Source organism: Hibiscus syriacus, unplaced genomic scaffold (assembly GCF_006381635.1).
Source record: "Hibiscus syriacus cultivar Baekdansim isolate YM2019G1 unplaced genomic scaffold, ASM638163v2 tig00110482_pilon, whole genome shotgun sequence".
NCBI lineage: Eukaryota > Viridiplantae > Streptophyta > Magnoliopsida > Malvales > Malvaceae > Hibiscus > Hibiscus syriacus.
Window position 1 is genome coordinate 4,225,697 of NW_024062758.1, and position 17,077 is coordinate 4,242,773.

The window sequence follows — 17,077 nt, forward strand, 5'->3', positions numbered from 1 at the left end:
TTTTAACACTCCGTCTATGCAACTTTAGTTCAAGGCCATGATTACTATATTTCAGATATTATCATATATTAAGATAATTTTGTAATAATATTGATATTTACTTTTTTAATTATTTAATTTAATTTAAATATTATATAAATTATAAAATTATTTCAATTTAATTTATTACATTCAAAATATTAGGTTTTAAAACTTTAACCTTATTTTCATTTCACTCAACAATCAAATATGATCGATTTGTCAAGTTGTCCTTTATTTTTTCATATTGCTTTTGGTAATGACTTTTAGACCTATTAAAAACAATTCTCTTAATTTCTCTAGAATCTCTCTTTTTCTTTTCCCTAAATAAAATTACGATTAAATTTAAATTTTATAAAAAATCATTTCATTTCATCTCATTAATAATTTAGTCATATTCTTTTACTAATCTTTATAATATGTATAAAGTATAAAAATTAAATTATATGTTTAATATGATATTTTTAATTTTATTTTTAAAATTTTAACTCATATAATATATGAAATATGTGAAATCAAATTTTATTACTGATTCATTTATTATATATAAGTTGTAAATTTAAGGAAAAATTTTATAGAATGATAATTAAACCAACGCTGTTGTATGGATCAGAATGTTGGGCAATCAAGAAGGATCATGTAAGGAAGACGGAGGCCACAGAAATGAGAATTTTTCGATGGGCATGTGGTAGGACTCTGTGGGACATGACACCAAACTCTGCAATTAGGATGTTATTGGAGGTGGTAGGACTCTGCGAGACATGACACCAAACTCTGCAATTAGGATGTTATTGGGGGTGGTGCCTGTATCCGAAAAGTTGATAGAGTGAAGACTACATATTTTTGGACATGTCCTTAGACGACAACCGTCGGAGGCGGTCAGGAGGGTAAAGTCGATTACAGTCAACGGTGCTAGAAGGAGATGTCGACCAAGGAGGAAGTGGGAAGACTGATTGAGATCTGATTTGAAGGATTTAACCCTTACCGAGGACATGACCTCTGACAGGAAAGTATGGAGACTGAAGACCATGGTAGCCGAGTAGTGTGGGTCACAGCAATAGGGTGTAGCATCTCTATCTTATTTTTTAATGCCTTTGTACTAATTTCCATGACTTTTACTTTTATACGTTTATGTTATTGGAATTTATGAAGGCTTAGAACTAGTGTAGCGGAGTAGTGTTGCCTTAGTTTTGGTTTTAATCCAATTTGACTTTATTCCTTCTCGTAACTTGGTATCTCTGACTATTGTGTATCATTCTCTTTCCTCTTTTTAAATTTAGCTTGGACTTACGTTTCTATATATATACTGAGATTTTTACGCAGAGATTTATTTGCAGGGATTAATTTTCATTACAGACGCGCATATGTAGACTGCATATGAAGACTGTCCAACTATGTATTTATTTATACATGCATTGTATTTTATCTTTATTTTTTAATTTTCTGACTACCGGAAGTCTTCCACGGAAGTTATTGTCAACCTGGCGTTGAGGGCAACCTACTACCATACCTTACCTAATTGCATATGAGAATATAATTTTATTATTGTTGTTGTTGATATTTTAATTATCCTTGTATTTTATTGAGTTAAGACTGATTTTTTTTAATAAATTAGTTAAATTAAAATATAAAGATTAAATTTATATTTATGCATACTAGAAATGACAATCCAGCTCAGTTGGTAGAACACAATATTTTTAATCTTGAGATCGTGAGATCAAGTCTCATTGAAGGCATTTCATAATTTAGAGGTCTCCTACTGAATCTGATGTTGCAACTATAACTAAACACTCCCAAATTCTAAACCCTTGCTGCCGCTGCCGCTGCAGGCACCGCTGCTCTTCCTTTCTCTAACCTATACCAACAATGGGCATTAGGGTGAGTTATTTCTTTAGCATTATCATATAAAAAATGGAAGATTGGGGCTTTCTTTTTGAATATTAACGTAAATTTTCGGATTTAACTGTGATGATTAGGGTTTAACGAAGCTTCTAGCGGAAAATGCACCAAAGGCAATGAAGGAACATAAATTGGAGAACTATTTTGGTTGCAAGATTGCCATTGATGCCAGCTTGAGCATTTACCAGTTTCTTGTCCGTATATTATTCACCTGCTGTTTCTTTTTCATTAAAATGAAGAAAAAAGAAAGCTTAACTATCATATCCATTTGGGAGCTAAGACTCTAATAATATAAAGAGGCTCTCTTTTGTTACGGGGTGAGTGCAGATAGTGGTGGGTCGTAATGGGAGTTAAATGCTAACCAATGAAGCTGGTGAAGTTACCAGGTTTTTTACTATGTTTTGTTTTCTCTTCAATTATTAATCCTCTTTGTTTCTCTGCATAATTTCCTTTATCAGATTCTTAGTTTCTTACTTTTACTTTGTAATTACGTTTCTACACTTGTTTCTAGTAAGGTTTACTTGGTTTTACTGGCTTAATCCTCAGTCATCTGCAAGGCATGTTCAATCGCACAATTCGACTTCTTGAAGCAGGGATGCAACCTATGTAATGCATTTCATTACCTTGTCTTATCAGTTTCTTCAGAAAGAAGTTGATTTTCAATTTGTACGAAACTATTTTCATTGCTCTTTGTTGCTTGTATGGTACCATACCACTTCCCGAAAGTCCTTTATTTGCTAATTAGTGTATCATCTCCTTTCAGCTACGTTTTTTATGGACATCCACCTGATTTGAAGAAACAAGAGCTGTCAAAACGGTACTTTTCTGCAGCACATATAAATTCTTCTCATTACTTTCCTCCCTTCAAAATTGCTGGAATTTGATGCCTTTCGTGGCTACTCCGTCATAATTTTCTACTAAATTTGGCGTGTAGTTACTCAAAGAGGGAAGATGCTACCAAGGATTTGCATCAAGCCATGGAGGTATCTTTCTTAGTTGTTACAGAGTGATGGATAAAGTGCCCTTTAATTGTTTCACCACCACTAAAAATCAAGCTTCTGTTTTCATATTGTTAGACTGGCAATAAGGAAGATATCGAAAAATTCAGCAAGCGGACAGTAAAAGTGAGTTCTTCTTGCCTCTCTCAGCTCCCTGTACTATATAAGAGAGCCAACTGTTTTACTCAGCACCTATTTCTGAGTGTTTAGGCAGGATAGAAATAGGAAACATCAAAATAAGATAAAAATGTGCCTAAAATCAACGTTGGATTATTTGCTCGCCTTGTTTCCAGGTCACAAAGCAGCACAATGAAGACTGCAAACGGCTATTAAGACTTATGGGGGTGCCTGTAATTGAGGTGAGTTTTCATCATTTTAGGTGCGAGTTTTTAGGTTTTGGGGTTTGATCTGAGAAAGCTAAATTGAAATGAGGGACTTATGTTTTAGTTTCCTTAGGCTCCTTCAGAATCAGAGGCACAATGTGCTGCACTTTGCAAATCAGGAAAGGCAAGTATCTAGTACATCATGATAAGATTGTCTCTATGAGATTGAAAATGCTCACAACTGTTTCCAGTGCCATTTTAAAAGTGGTTTTTCGCAGCATTTATTTTATTAATATCCTAGTATTCTATAAGGCTTCAATAGTTGAACCATTTCATAGTATTTTAGGTTTACGCTGTTGCTTCTGAGGACATGGACTCTTTAACCTTTGGAGCTCCTAGATTTCTTCGCCATTTAATGGCCCCTACCTCAAGAAAAGTTCCAGTCATGGAGTTCGAAGTTGCAAAGGTACTTTGAGTATTACACACTGATGTATTTTGTTGATTTTGAGTTTCTAATTTATGGGATATGTGCTAGATTTTAGAGGAGCTGAATCTCACCATGGATCAATTCATTGACTTGTGCATTCTTTCTGGATGTGATTATTGTGAGACCATCCGAGGTATGCTGGGATTTTCATTAAAATGTCCGACCTTTATGTTACATGATCCACCTAAAAGTTGGGCTATGTAGTTGGTATGTCATAATCATTCTCAAGCTGTGCCCAGGTATAGGGGGAAAGACAGCTTTGAAGTTAATTCATAAACATGGGTCTATAGAGCATATACTTCAGAACATAAACAAAGAGAGGTCTGAACTGTTTATGTGGTGTGAAATTATTTATACTCATTTCTGTGTAAAGTAACTAATATTAGTCTAATACTAATAAAACATCTTCTATTCAGGTACTCAATACCTGATGATTGGCCATATGAAGAGGTTCGATGTATTTTTAAAGAACCTTTAGTCTGCGCCAATAATAAACAATTTGAGGTGGAGTGGAGTGCTCCAGATGATGAAGTGTGTAATTCCTTATCCTATTTACATACAGTTTTCTAAGAGGTGTACAACTATCTACTCTTACATTATTTTGTCTATTTCCTAGGGGTTGGTCACCTTTCTGGTGAATGAAAATGGGTTCAGTAGTAACAGAGTGACAAAGGTACGTCCTCTCTCATTAACTCTGCTGTTATGATACTTTTTGTTGAATTAATAAAAAAGATTAACTGTGTATTTCTGTCTTTTTATGTTTACTAGGCAATAGAAAAAATTAAAGCAGCAAGGAACAAGTCATCACAGGGCGGGTCAGTAACACTTAGCTGCATAAAAATAATGCTTTGTTACATAATCGATGCTATAAATTTCTGCGCTATTGCTTACTATGTCTTATATTCTTCTCTTTCCAGACTAGAGTCATTATTTATGCCAGTTGCTAACACACCTATACCAATTAAACGGAAGGTATGATATGAATCAACTCAGCATTTTGATCCTTGTGTTTCATGCATCATACAACTATTTTGCATGCAAATTGGATTTAGTGGCTATTTCTTTTTTTCTTCTTCTTCTTCTTTTGGTACATTAAATGGATATCGCTTTACTCACACTACGCTATATCGCTTTACTCACACTACTCTATATCGCTTTACCTCACATGATACTTTTCAGCCATATAGAAGTAGCAAAGTTGATGTTTTATTAAGTTTTGAGAAATATATTCGGTGTTAGACAATCTTCCTCTATAATTTAGAAAGGAGAAAGTATGAAGGTTAATATATTCTCTAATGCTTGGTCTAATCTTGACTGGACTTATTTGCTTCCATAATTTCTCTGTAACACTGTTTGCCAGGCAACCAGGTGCATGCTTCAATATCCCAAATCGACTTTCAACTCTAAGATATTCTCTTCGCAAGTTGGTACTTGTTCCCGGCCAAAGGGTTTCAGCAGCATGACACCATTTCTGTTGCATTTCAAGAACTCGGAGTTATTTTCTAGAGGTGTCTGCTCTGCCATATGAAGCCGAAAATCGTGATGAACCTAAGAGCAAATACGTGGTCGTCTCAATTTAGTGAACATCAAGGGAAGTGCATGGAATGCTATTACTGTGGTTCTCATGGCCATTAATATTTTAGTAGTGTTAATAAGACAGGAAAGTGAATCTAGTACAAGAAACCACGTGCCTCCGGTTTTATCTGGTTGTTTACTTTGATATTTTTGGTAGTCAGCTGTTAACTCTTTGTAGGCGTAGAGCTCTATTTATTTGGTGAATTGTTAGTGTAACAAAGCTGTGTTTGAACTAACATAACTTCGTTCCAGTTTCTATTAGATCTTTTTCAGTAAAATCCTTCCATCAGTTGTAGTTTACATAAGATGATTTGTTGTATGCATGCATTTAGTGTGAGGATTTCAAGGGGATTGATCATGGATTATATGATGTTTCCTTATTCTTTGATAATGCTATTACTAGGGCTGAGTAACAAAAACTGAAAATTGAAAACCGATTTGAACAGTAGTGTTTGGACTGATTACGGTTCACAAGTTTAAGAATTGTTGTTACCCAAACCGAATCAAATTTTATTTTTTTATTTAATTTATAATTAATTTTAATTATATTATAATGTAAAAAAAATTAGTGTCTTATACTTAAAAATAGTGACATAAGTTAAAAAATGTTACATTATACAAATTAATTAATTATTTTTAGTTACTTGAAAAATAATTTTTTAATGTTTATGGAAAACTTTACTAATTAAAAATCATAAAATAAAATTATTTTATCAAACCGAACTTTAAACACACCTATATCTAGTACAATCAGTAATCTCACAAACATTATTTACACCTATATCTAGTACAACGTTCCTTTAGAACTGTTTTCTAATGAAGGATTGAGTTACATTGCTAGTGCAATAGGTTTTCCTCTGTCAATGGACTCTATCACTGCTTGTTGAAGTAGGTGTTTCTGAAGTAATTCCAAAATCGATTGATGTTGTGCTTAATAATGGCCTGCATACTACTGTTATTGTCGAAATCCCATGGCTTCCACCAAGCTGTAAATCTTGTAACACTTTTGGCCATAACACTAAAAGTTGTAAGGTTAACCCTTCTCCCTCTCTTACTACTCAAGTTTGGAGGAAAAATGAACCCTTAGCCTCCACTTCGCAGGCCCCAGTTAATTATTGTAATGATACCTCAGAGAACACTAAAGTTACTGAAAATGTTAGTGCTCAGGTATCCTCTCCTAAGGACTCTGGAACTGAAATTCTTCATGGTTCTGAACCCTTTTCTCCTGAAAAAGCTAATCTTTCCGATAGTGCTTCTATCTTATCTCCAAATTACCCTCTTCCAGAACCTGAACTCGAAGCTGCTGATCTTAATCCTCCAGAGATAGTAATTTGTGATCAAAAGACATCATCCCCCTCTAAAAGGGGTCAGGGTAGACCTCCTAAGACTAAAATCAAAAATTCTTTAGCAGGTTCTTCGAATAGATTTGAGATTTAAACTCTTTTGAAGAGGCTCATACCGAGCCTGAGATTCAAGGGGAAAAACAAGAGTTGTAACTTTAGGGGTTGCAGAACTGATCAAAGATATAAAAGCTAAAAAGAAATCACACCTTGAGAAAGCTAAAAGTGCTCCAGTAGGAAGTAAAAGGGGGGATTTTGTCTCCTCTCCCCAATTTAAATGATTATTTCATTTTGGAACGTAAAAGGATTAAACAATCCTCTTAAACAATGTAAGGTCCTTAGGAGAGCCTCTCTCAATAACATTGATATTCTGTGCTTATTGGAAACTCGTGTCAAAATGGACAATTCTGCTGATATTCTTGTTTCCAGATTTGATAATTGGAATTTCTTAGGCAACTATGATTATGCTGCTAATGATAGAATTTGGTTACTTTGGAGGAAGGCTCTTGACTTATCTGTTTGTCACATTTCTGATCAAAGTATCACCGTTAAATGCTTCTTCAAGAATGTTCATTTTCTGCTTACTGGGATCTATGGTCACAATGATGGAATAGCTAAACGTAGCCTTTGGCAGGACCTTAGACTTATAGATTCCAGGTTTCCTGACTTCCCTTGGATCTTGGGAGGTGACTATAATGTCACTATGCATCATAATGAAACCTCTAACTTTGAGCTTCTGGGTCCTTTTACTTCCTCTGACATGATTGACTTCCAAGAACTATCCCAAGATCTTCAACTTCAAGATCATCCGTATTTTGGCCCTACTTTCTCTTGGAGTAACAAACAAAGTGAAAACTTCCTTGCCAAAAAACTCGACAGAGTGCTCATTAACTCCCAGTGGTTTTAATCTTTTTCAAATTCATTTGTGAAATTCCTTGCCCCTGGACCTTCTGACCATTGTATGGCTATGGTCTCCCTCAGCAAAGAAATTTAAATGAACAAACCGAAGCCTTTCAAATTCTTCAACTGTTGAACCCTTAATCAAAGCTTTTTAGACACCGTTAGGCATTCTTGGCACCAACCTTGTTATGAAAATCCTATGAAGAGGCTTTTCCTCAAGCTTAAAAGGCTTAAAGTCTATCTGAGAAATCTTAACAAGGATTTCTTTAGTGACATCTCTGCTCGAGTAAAAATTAAAAGGGAAGAGATTGAGAAACAACAGATTCTTACTCTTAGAGGTATGGAGCCTATTGAAAAAGAACTCGATTCGCAAAGGGAGCTTAATTCTCTCGAAGAAGCCGAGTCTATGTTTCTTCAACAAAAAGCTAAATCTCATTGGTTGAAAGAGGGGGACAAGTGTTCCAAATTCTTTTACTCTGTCATAGCTACTAAAAACAAACGTGATACCATAAGAGTCTTAGTGGATGACCAAGGCAAAAGGTTGTAATCTTTTGATGAAATATCTTCTAAAGCTATTAATTTCTTCAAAAAACTTTTAGGTTCACTGACCCTGAAGTTAAAGTTTATTCTGTCCCTCTTCTAAAAGGTCTGCTCCACCATCTCCCTTCCCCTGATCACTTCGTGGGGCTCACTAAGGATGTCTCCATTGAGGAAATTAAAGAGGCTATTTTCGATCAAGGCAATGATAAAGCTCCCGGTCCAGACGGTTATACTCCTCTTTTCTTTAAGAAATCTTGGACTGTTATTAAAGAAGATGTGATTGAAGCCATTAATTATATTTTTCAAGAATCATTCATCTATCCTGGTTTCAATGCTACAATTATAGCTTTAGTTCCAAAAATCCCTAACCCTTGCAAAGTCTCGGATTTCCGCCCTATTTTCTACTGTTATGTTATATACAAGACCATTACTAAAATCATTGTGAAGAGGATCTCCCATTTAATGTCTATGCTTATTTCTCCTAATCAAACTGCTTTTGTCAAAGGGAGGAGTATTGTTGATAACACTCTCCTAGCACAAGAAATTGTGAAAGGCTATGGGAGAAATAATATTTCTCCTCGGTGTGCTCTTAAAATCGATCTTCAAAAAGCTTTCGATTCTATTCACTAGGGCTTCATTCCAATCATCCTCAATGCCTTAGATATGCCAAGTAAACTCATTGAATGGATTTCTGCCTGCTACTCTAATGCCTCCTACTCCATTGCATTTAATGGAAGTTTGGTTGGTTATTTCAAAGGAGCAAAGGGTCTTAGATAGGGAGACCCATTATCCCCTTTGTTGTTTGTTCTGGTCATGAATGTTTTATCCAATCTCCTAAATAAAGCAGCTGACAGAGGAATTTTTAGCTTCCATCCAAAGTGCAAGAAAATAGGCCTGACTCACCTTACTTTTGCAGATGACCTGTTAATTTTCTGCAAAGGTAACCTTAAATCTGTCATGGGTGTTGTTTTTGTTCTTGATTATTTCTATGAGCTATCTGGGCTTAAAGTTAATGCGCTCAAGTGTGAGATCTTCACAGCTGGCATCTCTGTTCCCTCTACTCAAATTCTCATTAATTCTTCTGGTTTTCAACATGGGTGTCTGCCTGTTAGATATTTAGGAATCCCCTTGGTCACCAGGAAGCTCTCTATTAAAGACTGTCAGCCTCTTATCGACAAGATTCAAGTCAAACTTCACAAATGGTCTAGGATTAAATTGAGTTACGCGGGTAGGCTTGAACTTATTAAATCCGTCATCTTCAGCGTTTCCAATTATTGGTGTAGACAGCTTATGCTGCCTCAATCCATTATCAACAAAATTGAGCAAGTGTGTTCTAGATATTTTTGGAAAGGGTCGAATATTCCAGCTACTGGTGCTCGGGTTAGCTGGGAGATGATCTGCACTCCAAAGTCTGAAGGAGGTTTAGGCCTTAAAGACATTAAAACCTGGAATAGAGTGTGCTTGATCCTCCTTATCAAAAAAATCCTTGTCGGGGATGGCTCTCTATGGGTCGCATGAATTCAGTGTTATATTATAAAGCATTCTAACTTTTGGTTCATGAATGAACTTTCTTCTTGCAGCTGGAGTCTCAGGAAAATTTTAAAGCTACGAAGTGTCGCTTATCCACTTCTAACTTCAGGAGTTACTAGTTTGAAAAATATTTGGGAGCAGGTTTGTTTGAAATGTAGCAGAGTTCATTGGCAGAAAATCATCTGGTTTCCCCTTCACATACCAAAACACAGCCTCATCTCGTGGATGGCTATTCTGGATCGTCTCCCCACCAAAGAAAGGCTGCTCAGGTTCGGCTTAACCACTAATGATCTGTGCATCTTTTGCTCTGAAGGTAGCGAAACTAGAAACCATCTTTTTTTAATGCAAAGTTTCTTCTTCAATCTGGAAATCCATTCTTCTGCTGTCGGGCATCAGAAAATCTCCTTTCTATTGGTTCACCCTTATGGTTTGGGCGACGGCGAAATGGAAGGGAAAATCTTTAATTACTGTCATCCTTAAACTGTCGTGGTGTGCATTCATTTACACCATTTGGGAAGAAAGGAATCGTAGGATTTTCAGAGGCATTAGCAGATCAGAGGATGATATAGTTCAATCTATTAAGCAGACTATAGGTCTCCATTTAAGCAATAGAACTATCAATAGATTAGATAGCACTAATTTATTTCTTTGTAATCAATGGGGTATAATTTGATTTTTGTTGTATATGTTCCCCTTATTTTGTTCCTTTAATTGGATTGTTTTTGTAGCAGATTCATGCTTTCTTGGATAATAAAACTTACTTATCCAAAAAAAAAAGAAAAAAATAAATGCTGCTTATTGATTATTCATTCATTTATGTTAGACCTAACAAAAATAGTAATAATGATGGGATTAGAAGAGACCAAAACTTGTTGAATTATTAGGTGGTCAATGAGCCCAAAACCAAAAATAGAAGCCACAACTATCTTGGTTAGTTTTGACGACACAAAAACAAAGAGATGCATGTTTCTGTCATGCCCACAAATAATACACCAAACAAGTGTCCGAACTCAAAACCATTGGTTAAACTTGATTCCCAACTTTTTCTCTCATTCGTTCATTAATCTTATAATTCAACCGTGATTTGTCTTTATATCTCCATGCTCAACTCTTCATGATTCACCATCTCTTCCCTTCCCTTTCGTTTTTTATTTACTTTATTATATCATCACCACCAACAACATTCACCATGGAAGCTTCCCCAACTCTTTTTCTTATAACATTCGCTTTAATGTTGGGTGCTTCCCGTGGTGATTTTGACTTGCTTCAAGATGTTTGTGTTGCCGATCTTTATTCAGGTACATTTGCTATTTCTTATATATAATATATGCATATACAATTATACAAAATATGCATTCTGTCTTGTGTTGATTTAAAACAGGAGTGAAAGTGAATGGATTCCCCTGCAAGCACCCTTCAACTATAGGACCAAATGACTTCTTCTTTTGCGGTCTGGCCAATCCAGGCATCCCTAACAACACTGTGGGATCGGTCGTCACATTGGCTCATGTCGAAAAAATCCCCGGTCTCAACACGCTCGGCGTCGCCATGTCTCGCATCGACTATGCCCCTGGCGGGGTTAACCCTCCCCATATCCACCCACGAGCATCTGAGATATTGTTCGTGTTGGAAGGCGAGCTCGAGGTCGGCTTCTTGACGACAGCCAACGTCTTGATGTCGAAAGTGATCAAGAAGGGTGAGGTGTTCGTGTTCCCTAAAGGATTGGTGCATTTCCAGAAGAACATCGGGACGACTCCTGCTGCCGTTATTACTGCCTTCAATAGTCAGTTTCCAGGAACACAGTCCATTGCTGCCACCTTATTTGCAGCCTCACCAGCGGTTCCTTGCGATGTGTTGAGCAAAGCATTCCAAATTAGTGACAAAGAGGTCCAGATAATCAAGTCCAAACTGACACCTAAAAAACAGGCTTAAGCAAGCTTAATTGTGCTGTTGCTTATTTTAACCAACTAAATGTGTGACTTGATTCCGAACCAAAGGAGATGCTTTAACATTGAGATATTTACTCAACATAATGCATGCACGGTTGCAAGACTTTGAAAAACAGCTGTTTTCATATATACAATATAATCTTTTAAAAATACCATTATATATTTGTTTATGTATGAGATTTGTTCAAAGAATTTATGAAATATTATTTGTGGAGAGAGAGTGTTATTGTCCAAGTTCAAGTGGGATTGAGTGTCGTGTAAGAATTTCATGATTTCACCTCGTTGGTATTTTCAGTTCTGTGAATTATCCTACGCGAAAACCTCAGCCGACAAGAATAAATTAATGTTGATGTCCTTTCGCAAACTTATCTAAATAGAGCAGCACATCCAACTATATACAAAATTCAAAGCTATCTATTTCTTCTTCATATTCAAGGGCATTCCGGTTTCGGTAGTTGCCATGCCATGACAAAAGAAAATAATTTTCCTGTTATGAATTAGGGTAGATTACAAATTTCATCATTCAACTTTTTCTCTCTCCTACTTTGATCATTAAAGTTTAAAAATATTCAAGTTAATCAGTACACTTTCAATTTACTCCTATTTTTGTCACTATTTTTGTTACTCTGTCATTAAATACTTAACAGAATTATAACCGGATATTTATATTTTAAAAATTATGAAATGATCCCAAAACTTCATTTATTTATTTTTTGCTAAAAAAACCTTGGCTTCAAATTCTCTTTGATTTCTTAACGATGAAGCATATTCTTTCAAATCCCAACGCTAGGGAGGTGAAGGAGGAAGTGCGTTGTATATATTAATTCCACATTGAATGATAGGTTTTGGATTGAGTTTCGTAAGTTTTAAAGTGATTTTGGGAAAGTCTAACTTGATAGTGTTGCAACAAACAATGAGACGAGTTTGTCGGTGTCTCAAGTGATCGAAGAAGGCATTAAAGAAAGATAATTCCATTGTTTTTCTTAAACATCGATGAAACTGTAAAACTTTCATTTTTAGAGAAAAATATACCGTCACGCCGGGAGACAAATTAGGGTTCATAGGGAAGGAATTGGGAATTGGAAGTGAACAGAATTGGAAATTAGGGTTCATAGGGAAAGAATTGGGAATTATAAGAGTTAGGGATTGAACAGAATTGAGACTTGAAAGGGAGAAGTTCAAACCGGGCGATGGGTATATAAAGAGGGAACCGAGTTCAGGGAATCAATAGAGCCAAACTGGTCCATTACACGCATGCCCAACTGAAGGAAGAACATCTGAGGGGAACCCATTCCACAACAGACTGACAGCTTAAATGATGGACAACTGGGCAGCCCAATCACCTGCATAAGTCAGCATAACAAATAGGATGAAATTCAGTACCACAGTACAACTGTTAAGTAAATTATGTACTATGTAGATATATAAAACTTGTACCCAATCCTCAGGGGTTTTTCATGTTGAATGAAGTGAATATTTTTTTTCTAAATTCCTCATTTATTTTTCTAATCTCAATCTTATTATTCTGAAAACCCTACTAAAACATAACAATTGGTAATCAAGCCAAGTTTTTTGATACAAACACAGCTGGGTATGCCTAAAAAATCACAAAAAATGGGTGAAAACAAGCCACAAGAATCAACAGAATCAAGCAATGAAGAGAAAAGTGAAATGGTGCCAAAATGGTGGGAGGAGCAGAAAGCAAGCTGGGAAGAAAGCTTAAGTACTTGGAGGCCAGATCAGAGGAGAATAGAGGATACCTTCAGTGAATCCCGAGTTTGATGGCAAAAAGTTCAGCAGAATGTGAGCAAGGAACTTTCATATTTAATCAGAAAATGGGGTAGAAGAGCACATGCAAGGATGAAGGTAAGACTTCTTTACAAGTCACTGTTATAGATGAGCATGAAAAGTACTCTTTTAATCCCCAATAAACCTGGTTTTTTACCCTCTAAACCAATGACATCCCATCAACTGCCCTTAGATAGTCATAAACTTAAATGGGGGATACAGTAGCAGACACTAGTCAGGGTAATGGTGGAAGTGAATCAGAAAGAGAAGATGGAGCAGAACCAGAATCTGGAAATTTCCCCCCTAAGACCAAGGATTGAACTGCATAGTTTTAATGGTGATAACCCGAGAGGGTGGGTGAGAAATTGTCAAAAATACTTCTCGATTTTAACTGTCCCTGAGAGCAAGAAAATAGAGTTAGCCACTATGTATTTGGAAGGTAGATCTGAAACATGGTTTGACGGCTACATAATGCAAAACCATAGAGTGAATTGACATGAATTTTCTGTAGACATTTGTCACAGGTTTTCAGACAATAACTGTAATAATACGTTGGAAGAATTTAACAAATTATTTCAAAAGGGTTCAGTGGAGGATTACCCTGAGAAATTTAAAGAGCTCAGATCCTTAATGTTACAATATAGCCCTTTCTTGGAAGAAGACTACTCTGTGTCTAGTTTTCTAAGTGGATTGAAAGAGGAAATCAAGCATCAGGTGAAGACATATGAACCTCAGTCCTTGGCTGCTGCATTTAAGTTAGCTAAGTTGTATGAATTAATGTGGGAAGTGGAAAACAGAAAATTAAAGTATGCTCCAAAATGCACTGTAACAGGACAAAACACCAGTTATAAACCTCCCACCCCAACTGTGAACTCACCCATGAAAGGAAACCAAACTATGTTGTGGGGAAAACAACCGTTGATGGAGTATAGAAGAGCACACAATTTGTGTTTCAAATGCAGAGAAAAATTTACTCCAGGACATCATTGTAAAATGAGGCAATTGAATTCTAGAGCAAACCCCAATACAAGAAGACAAAGATGCAGTGTTGGAAGGAGAGGCCTTGGAAATTTTAATTCATGCTTTCACATGCAATGTGGTCTCTTCTACGTTGAGAATACATGCTGTAATTCAAGGTAAGCCCGTCAATATTCTGATTGACAGCGAGAGTACACAGTTTTGTGACTCCCAAATGGGCCAAAGAGGGTATTGAAGTAAAACAAATTCAGCCCTTAGCAATTATAGTAGCAAACGACGATAGATTATTCAGTACAGCAGGATGCAAGGATATGAATTTCAACATGATTTTAGAGTATTACGTTAAGTGGTTGTGATATGGTGTTGAGAGTTGACTGGTTCAGAGAATACAATCCCAGTGAAATGAACTTCAAAACAACGACTCTGAAATTTCTTAAGGGTGATAAGGAGGTACTCATTTGGGGTAATTAATAACAAGCTATCGTTAAGACCATGTTAGGGGTTAAATTTCAGAAAATGGAAGGAAAGGGCAACGATTTAATATGTGAAATTTAATTTTTGAGCGCAGAGACAGTGGTTTACACAGTGCTAACAAAGATCAAACCCTTATTAGAGGACTTGTATATGACAACGTCCAAGGCAACAACGTAAGGTTCTTGTGTAGTATTGGATACAGTGAAGAAAATATTACAAAGATATCAGGAACCAACACCACTTGCCCTAAAAACTCTACTAAAACGCTGCCGAGAAACTTCAATTATCCATCACTTTCTGCTCGAGTTAAACCAGGTGGTTCATTTACAGTCAATTTCCAAAGAACAGCCACGAATGTGGTGTGGCAACATCTACTTACAATGCAACAATCTTTTCAAACTCCAAACTTGACATCGAAGTGATTCCTCAAGTTCTATCCTTCAAGTCTTTGAAGGAGAAGAATTCGTACAATGTGACTGTTAAGGGAAAAGCTCCGGTTGAATCATCATTGGCATCAGCATCGTTGACATGGACGGATGGCATTCATAAGGTTAGAAGTCCAATTGTTATTCATACATACAAAAGTGAGTCTTAGGGAAAATCTCATGACTGATCCTGCAACTGATGTTAGTTGCTTCCACTTTATGTTATACATGTCTAGTCGATTTTCCGGGTCTAGTTGTTGTATCTTTTTGCAAGAACAAGAAAAGGATGATAGATATGGAAATAAATTGTTTTCTAATATGCTTTTTGTATTATATGATTAGAGAAATTATGGTATTTCAATTTTATTAAAAAAATTGCTAAAATTTAAAAATTTAGGACAAAATGTATAGGAGAAAGACCAAATCTTCTCCGATAAGGGTTTGTTAGTATACTAGCAAGCATAGTGATCATATATCTATCATAGGTCACCTCGGAGTATTTATTCTTGAGAAAGACTGAAAAGGGGATTACATTTTCGTCTCAAGTTTTCACCTAGAAATTATATATTTTTCTTGAAGTCATCTTCCTCTCTTCTCCAACAGGGAAAACTAAGGGTTTATTTTCTACCAGAATGAACCATTAATGACCAATCAAACCAAATATATTATCTTTTACAAAATCAACAAATAATTTATTCTAATCGTTGAAAAGGTCAAATGACCAAAATGAAAGCTTTCTACTTTTACAGCAATATTCCAAACTAAGTTGCTTCCAGAACATAATTGCAGATGACCGCAATTTACTTATCTATTTATTATGGTAGCTTTAGCTACGAAGGGAGCGCAATAAATGGTTTTTGTTTCTTCACATTCATATTCTAGAGGATATAAAATAAATTTGAGGCACCGTGCCATGTGCTTTGTACACGTAAAACAACACCTATAAGTCAAATGGAAGCTTCTGTTATTATTTTTGGTAATTGGATTCATTTTCCAACCATTTACTTGACTTGTTAGGTTAACAGGTTGGTCTCCTTTATAAGTCCTTCCCTGTTTGAATCAAACTCAAACCCTGAAAACTCCACATCTCCAAAACCAAGTGATGTTTTACTCGTTTGTTTGTGGATCTTTCCATCATCAAGAAGGAGATGATGAATCCTGGATCAGGCCGGTTTCGACACCTAAAAGATCAAGGAGAAAAAGGGATAACGAGAACCCGTATTCGACACGTGGACTCGATCAGTTCTATGCACTTCTAGCTGAACTCGAAGAGAAGAGGCAACGGATTTACTCACAAATGGGAAACAGAGGTGTAGTTCGATTCGTTTACAAGAACTCGAACTATTGTGTTCCTCTCGTGGTAAAGCCCAAGGACAAGAAGGAAGAGAAAATCAAACCAGCAACTATAAGTGATCATCAGCCTCGAAGGGATAAGCTTCAAACAACATCGGAATCAGATCGAAAGATCAAGAAAGAGAAGAGCATTTCATGGAATGATGCGTTGCAGAATTTGAGAAGACCTTCTCATTACATACCAGCAGTTATAATCTTGATTTTGGTATCCTTGGTATGTTTTGGAAGGTCTGTAGCAATACTATGTACTTGTATCGGATGGTACACGGTTTCCGCTACAAGTGAGGAAGGTTCGAATTTGAGGACATCAATGAAAAAGAAAAATTACGTTGGAAAGTTGAGTGAAAACAAAGCTGTAACCGGTAAACTATCTTCTCCTAAGAGTAAAAAGTTTGGGGCTACAAGAGAGAAGTTCCCACAATCTATTTAAACATTCAGTATTTCAATTTTGGTATTTGTATCGTAATTGCAGACATAATGAATGTAAAAGTCTGATTCAT

General features: G+C 36.0%; 4 protein-coding genes across 4 annotated transcripts; all 4 read left to right on the top strand.

Moving 5' to 3' along the window:
* The first annotated feature begins 1,808 nt into the window (after window positions 1–1,808).
* LOC120129034 (flap endonuclease 1-like) lies at window positions 1,809–5,622 on the top strand. Its single transcript, XM_039146636.1, has 17 exons — window positions 1,809–1,896; window positions 1,995–2,111; window positions 2,245–2,303; window positions 2,464–2,523; window positions 2,681–2,734; window positions 2,852–2,900; window positions 2,994–3,041; window positions 3,209–3,274; window positions 3,372–3,422; window positions 3,585–3,704; window positions 3,774–3,858; window positions 3,965–4,046; window positions 4,142–4,256; window positions 4,342–4,398; window positions 4,494–4,540; window positions 4,643–4,697; window positions 5,086–5,622. The coding sequence occupies exons 3-17, from the start codon at window positions 2,272–2,274 to the stop codon at window positions 5,251–5,253; spliced, it is 1,089 nt and encodes a 362-aa protein (XP_039002567.1). The 5' UTR covers window positions 1,809–1,896; window positions 1,995–2,111; window positions 2,245–2,271; the 3' UTR covers window positions 5,254–5,622.
* Window positions 5,623–7,739: 2,117 nt separating this feature from the next.
* On the top strand, window positions 7,740–8,710 carry LOC120128690. The gene is made up of 2 exons (XM_039146318.1): window positions 7,740–8,080; window positions 8,140–8,710. The coding sequence occupies exons 1-2, from the start codon at window positions 7,740–7,742 to the stop codon at window positions 8,708–8,710; spliced, it is 912 nt and encodes a 303-aa protein (XP_039002249.1).
* Window positions 8,711–10,730: 2,020 nt separating this feature from the next.
* On the top strand, window positions 10,731–11,577 carry LOC120129035 (germin-like protein subfamily 2 member 1). The gene is made up of 2 exons (XM_039146637.1): window positions 10,731–10,908; window positions 10,992–11,577. Exons 1-2 carry the CDS (start codon window positions 10,800–10,802, stop codon window positions 11,540–11,542), a joined length of 660 nt encoding a protein of 219 aa, XP_039002568.1. The 5' UTR covers window positions 10,731–10,799; the 3' UTR covers window positions 11,543–11,577.
* Window positions 11,578–16,326: 4,749 nt separating this feature from the next.
* On the top strand, window positions 16,327–17,007 carry LOC120128691. Its single transcript, XM_039146319.1, has one exon. It carries the CDS (start codon window positions 16,327–16,329, stop codon window positions 17,005–17,007), a length of 681 nt encoding a protein of 226 aa, XP_039002250.1.
* The last annotated feature ends 70 nt before the right edge of the window (window positions 17,008–17,077 follow it).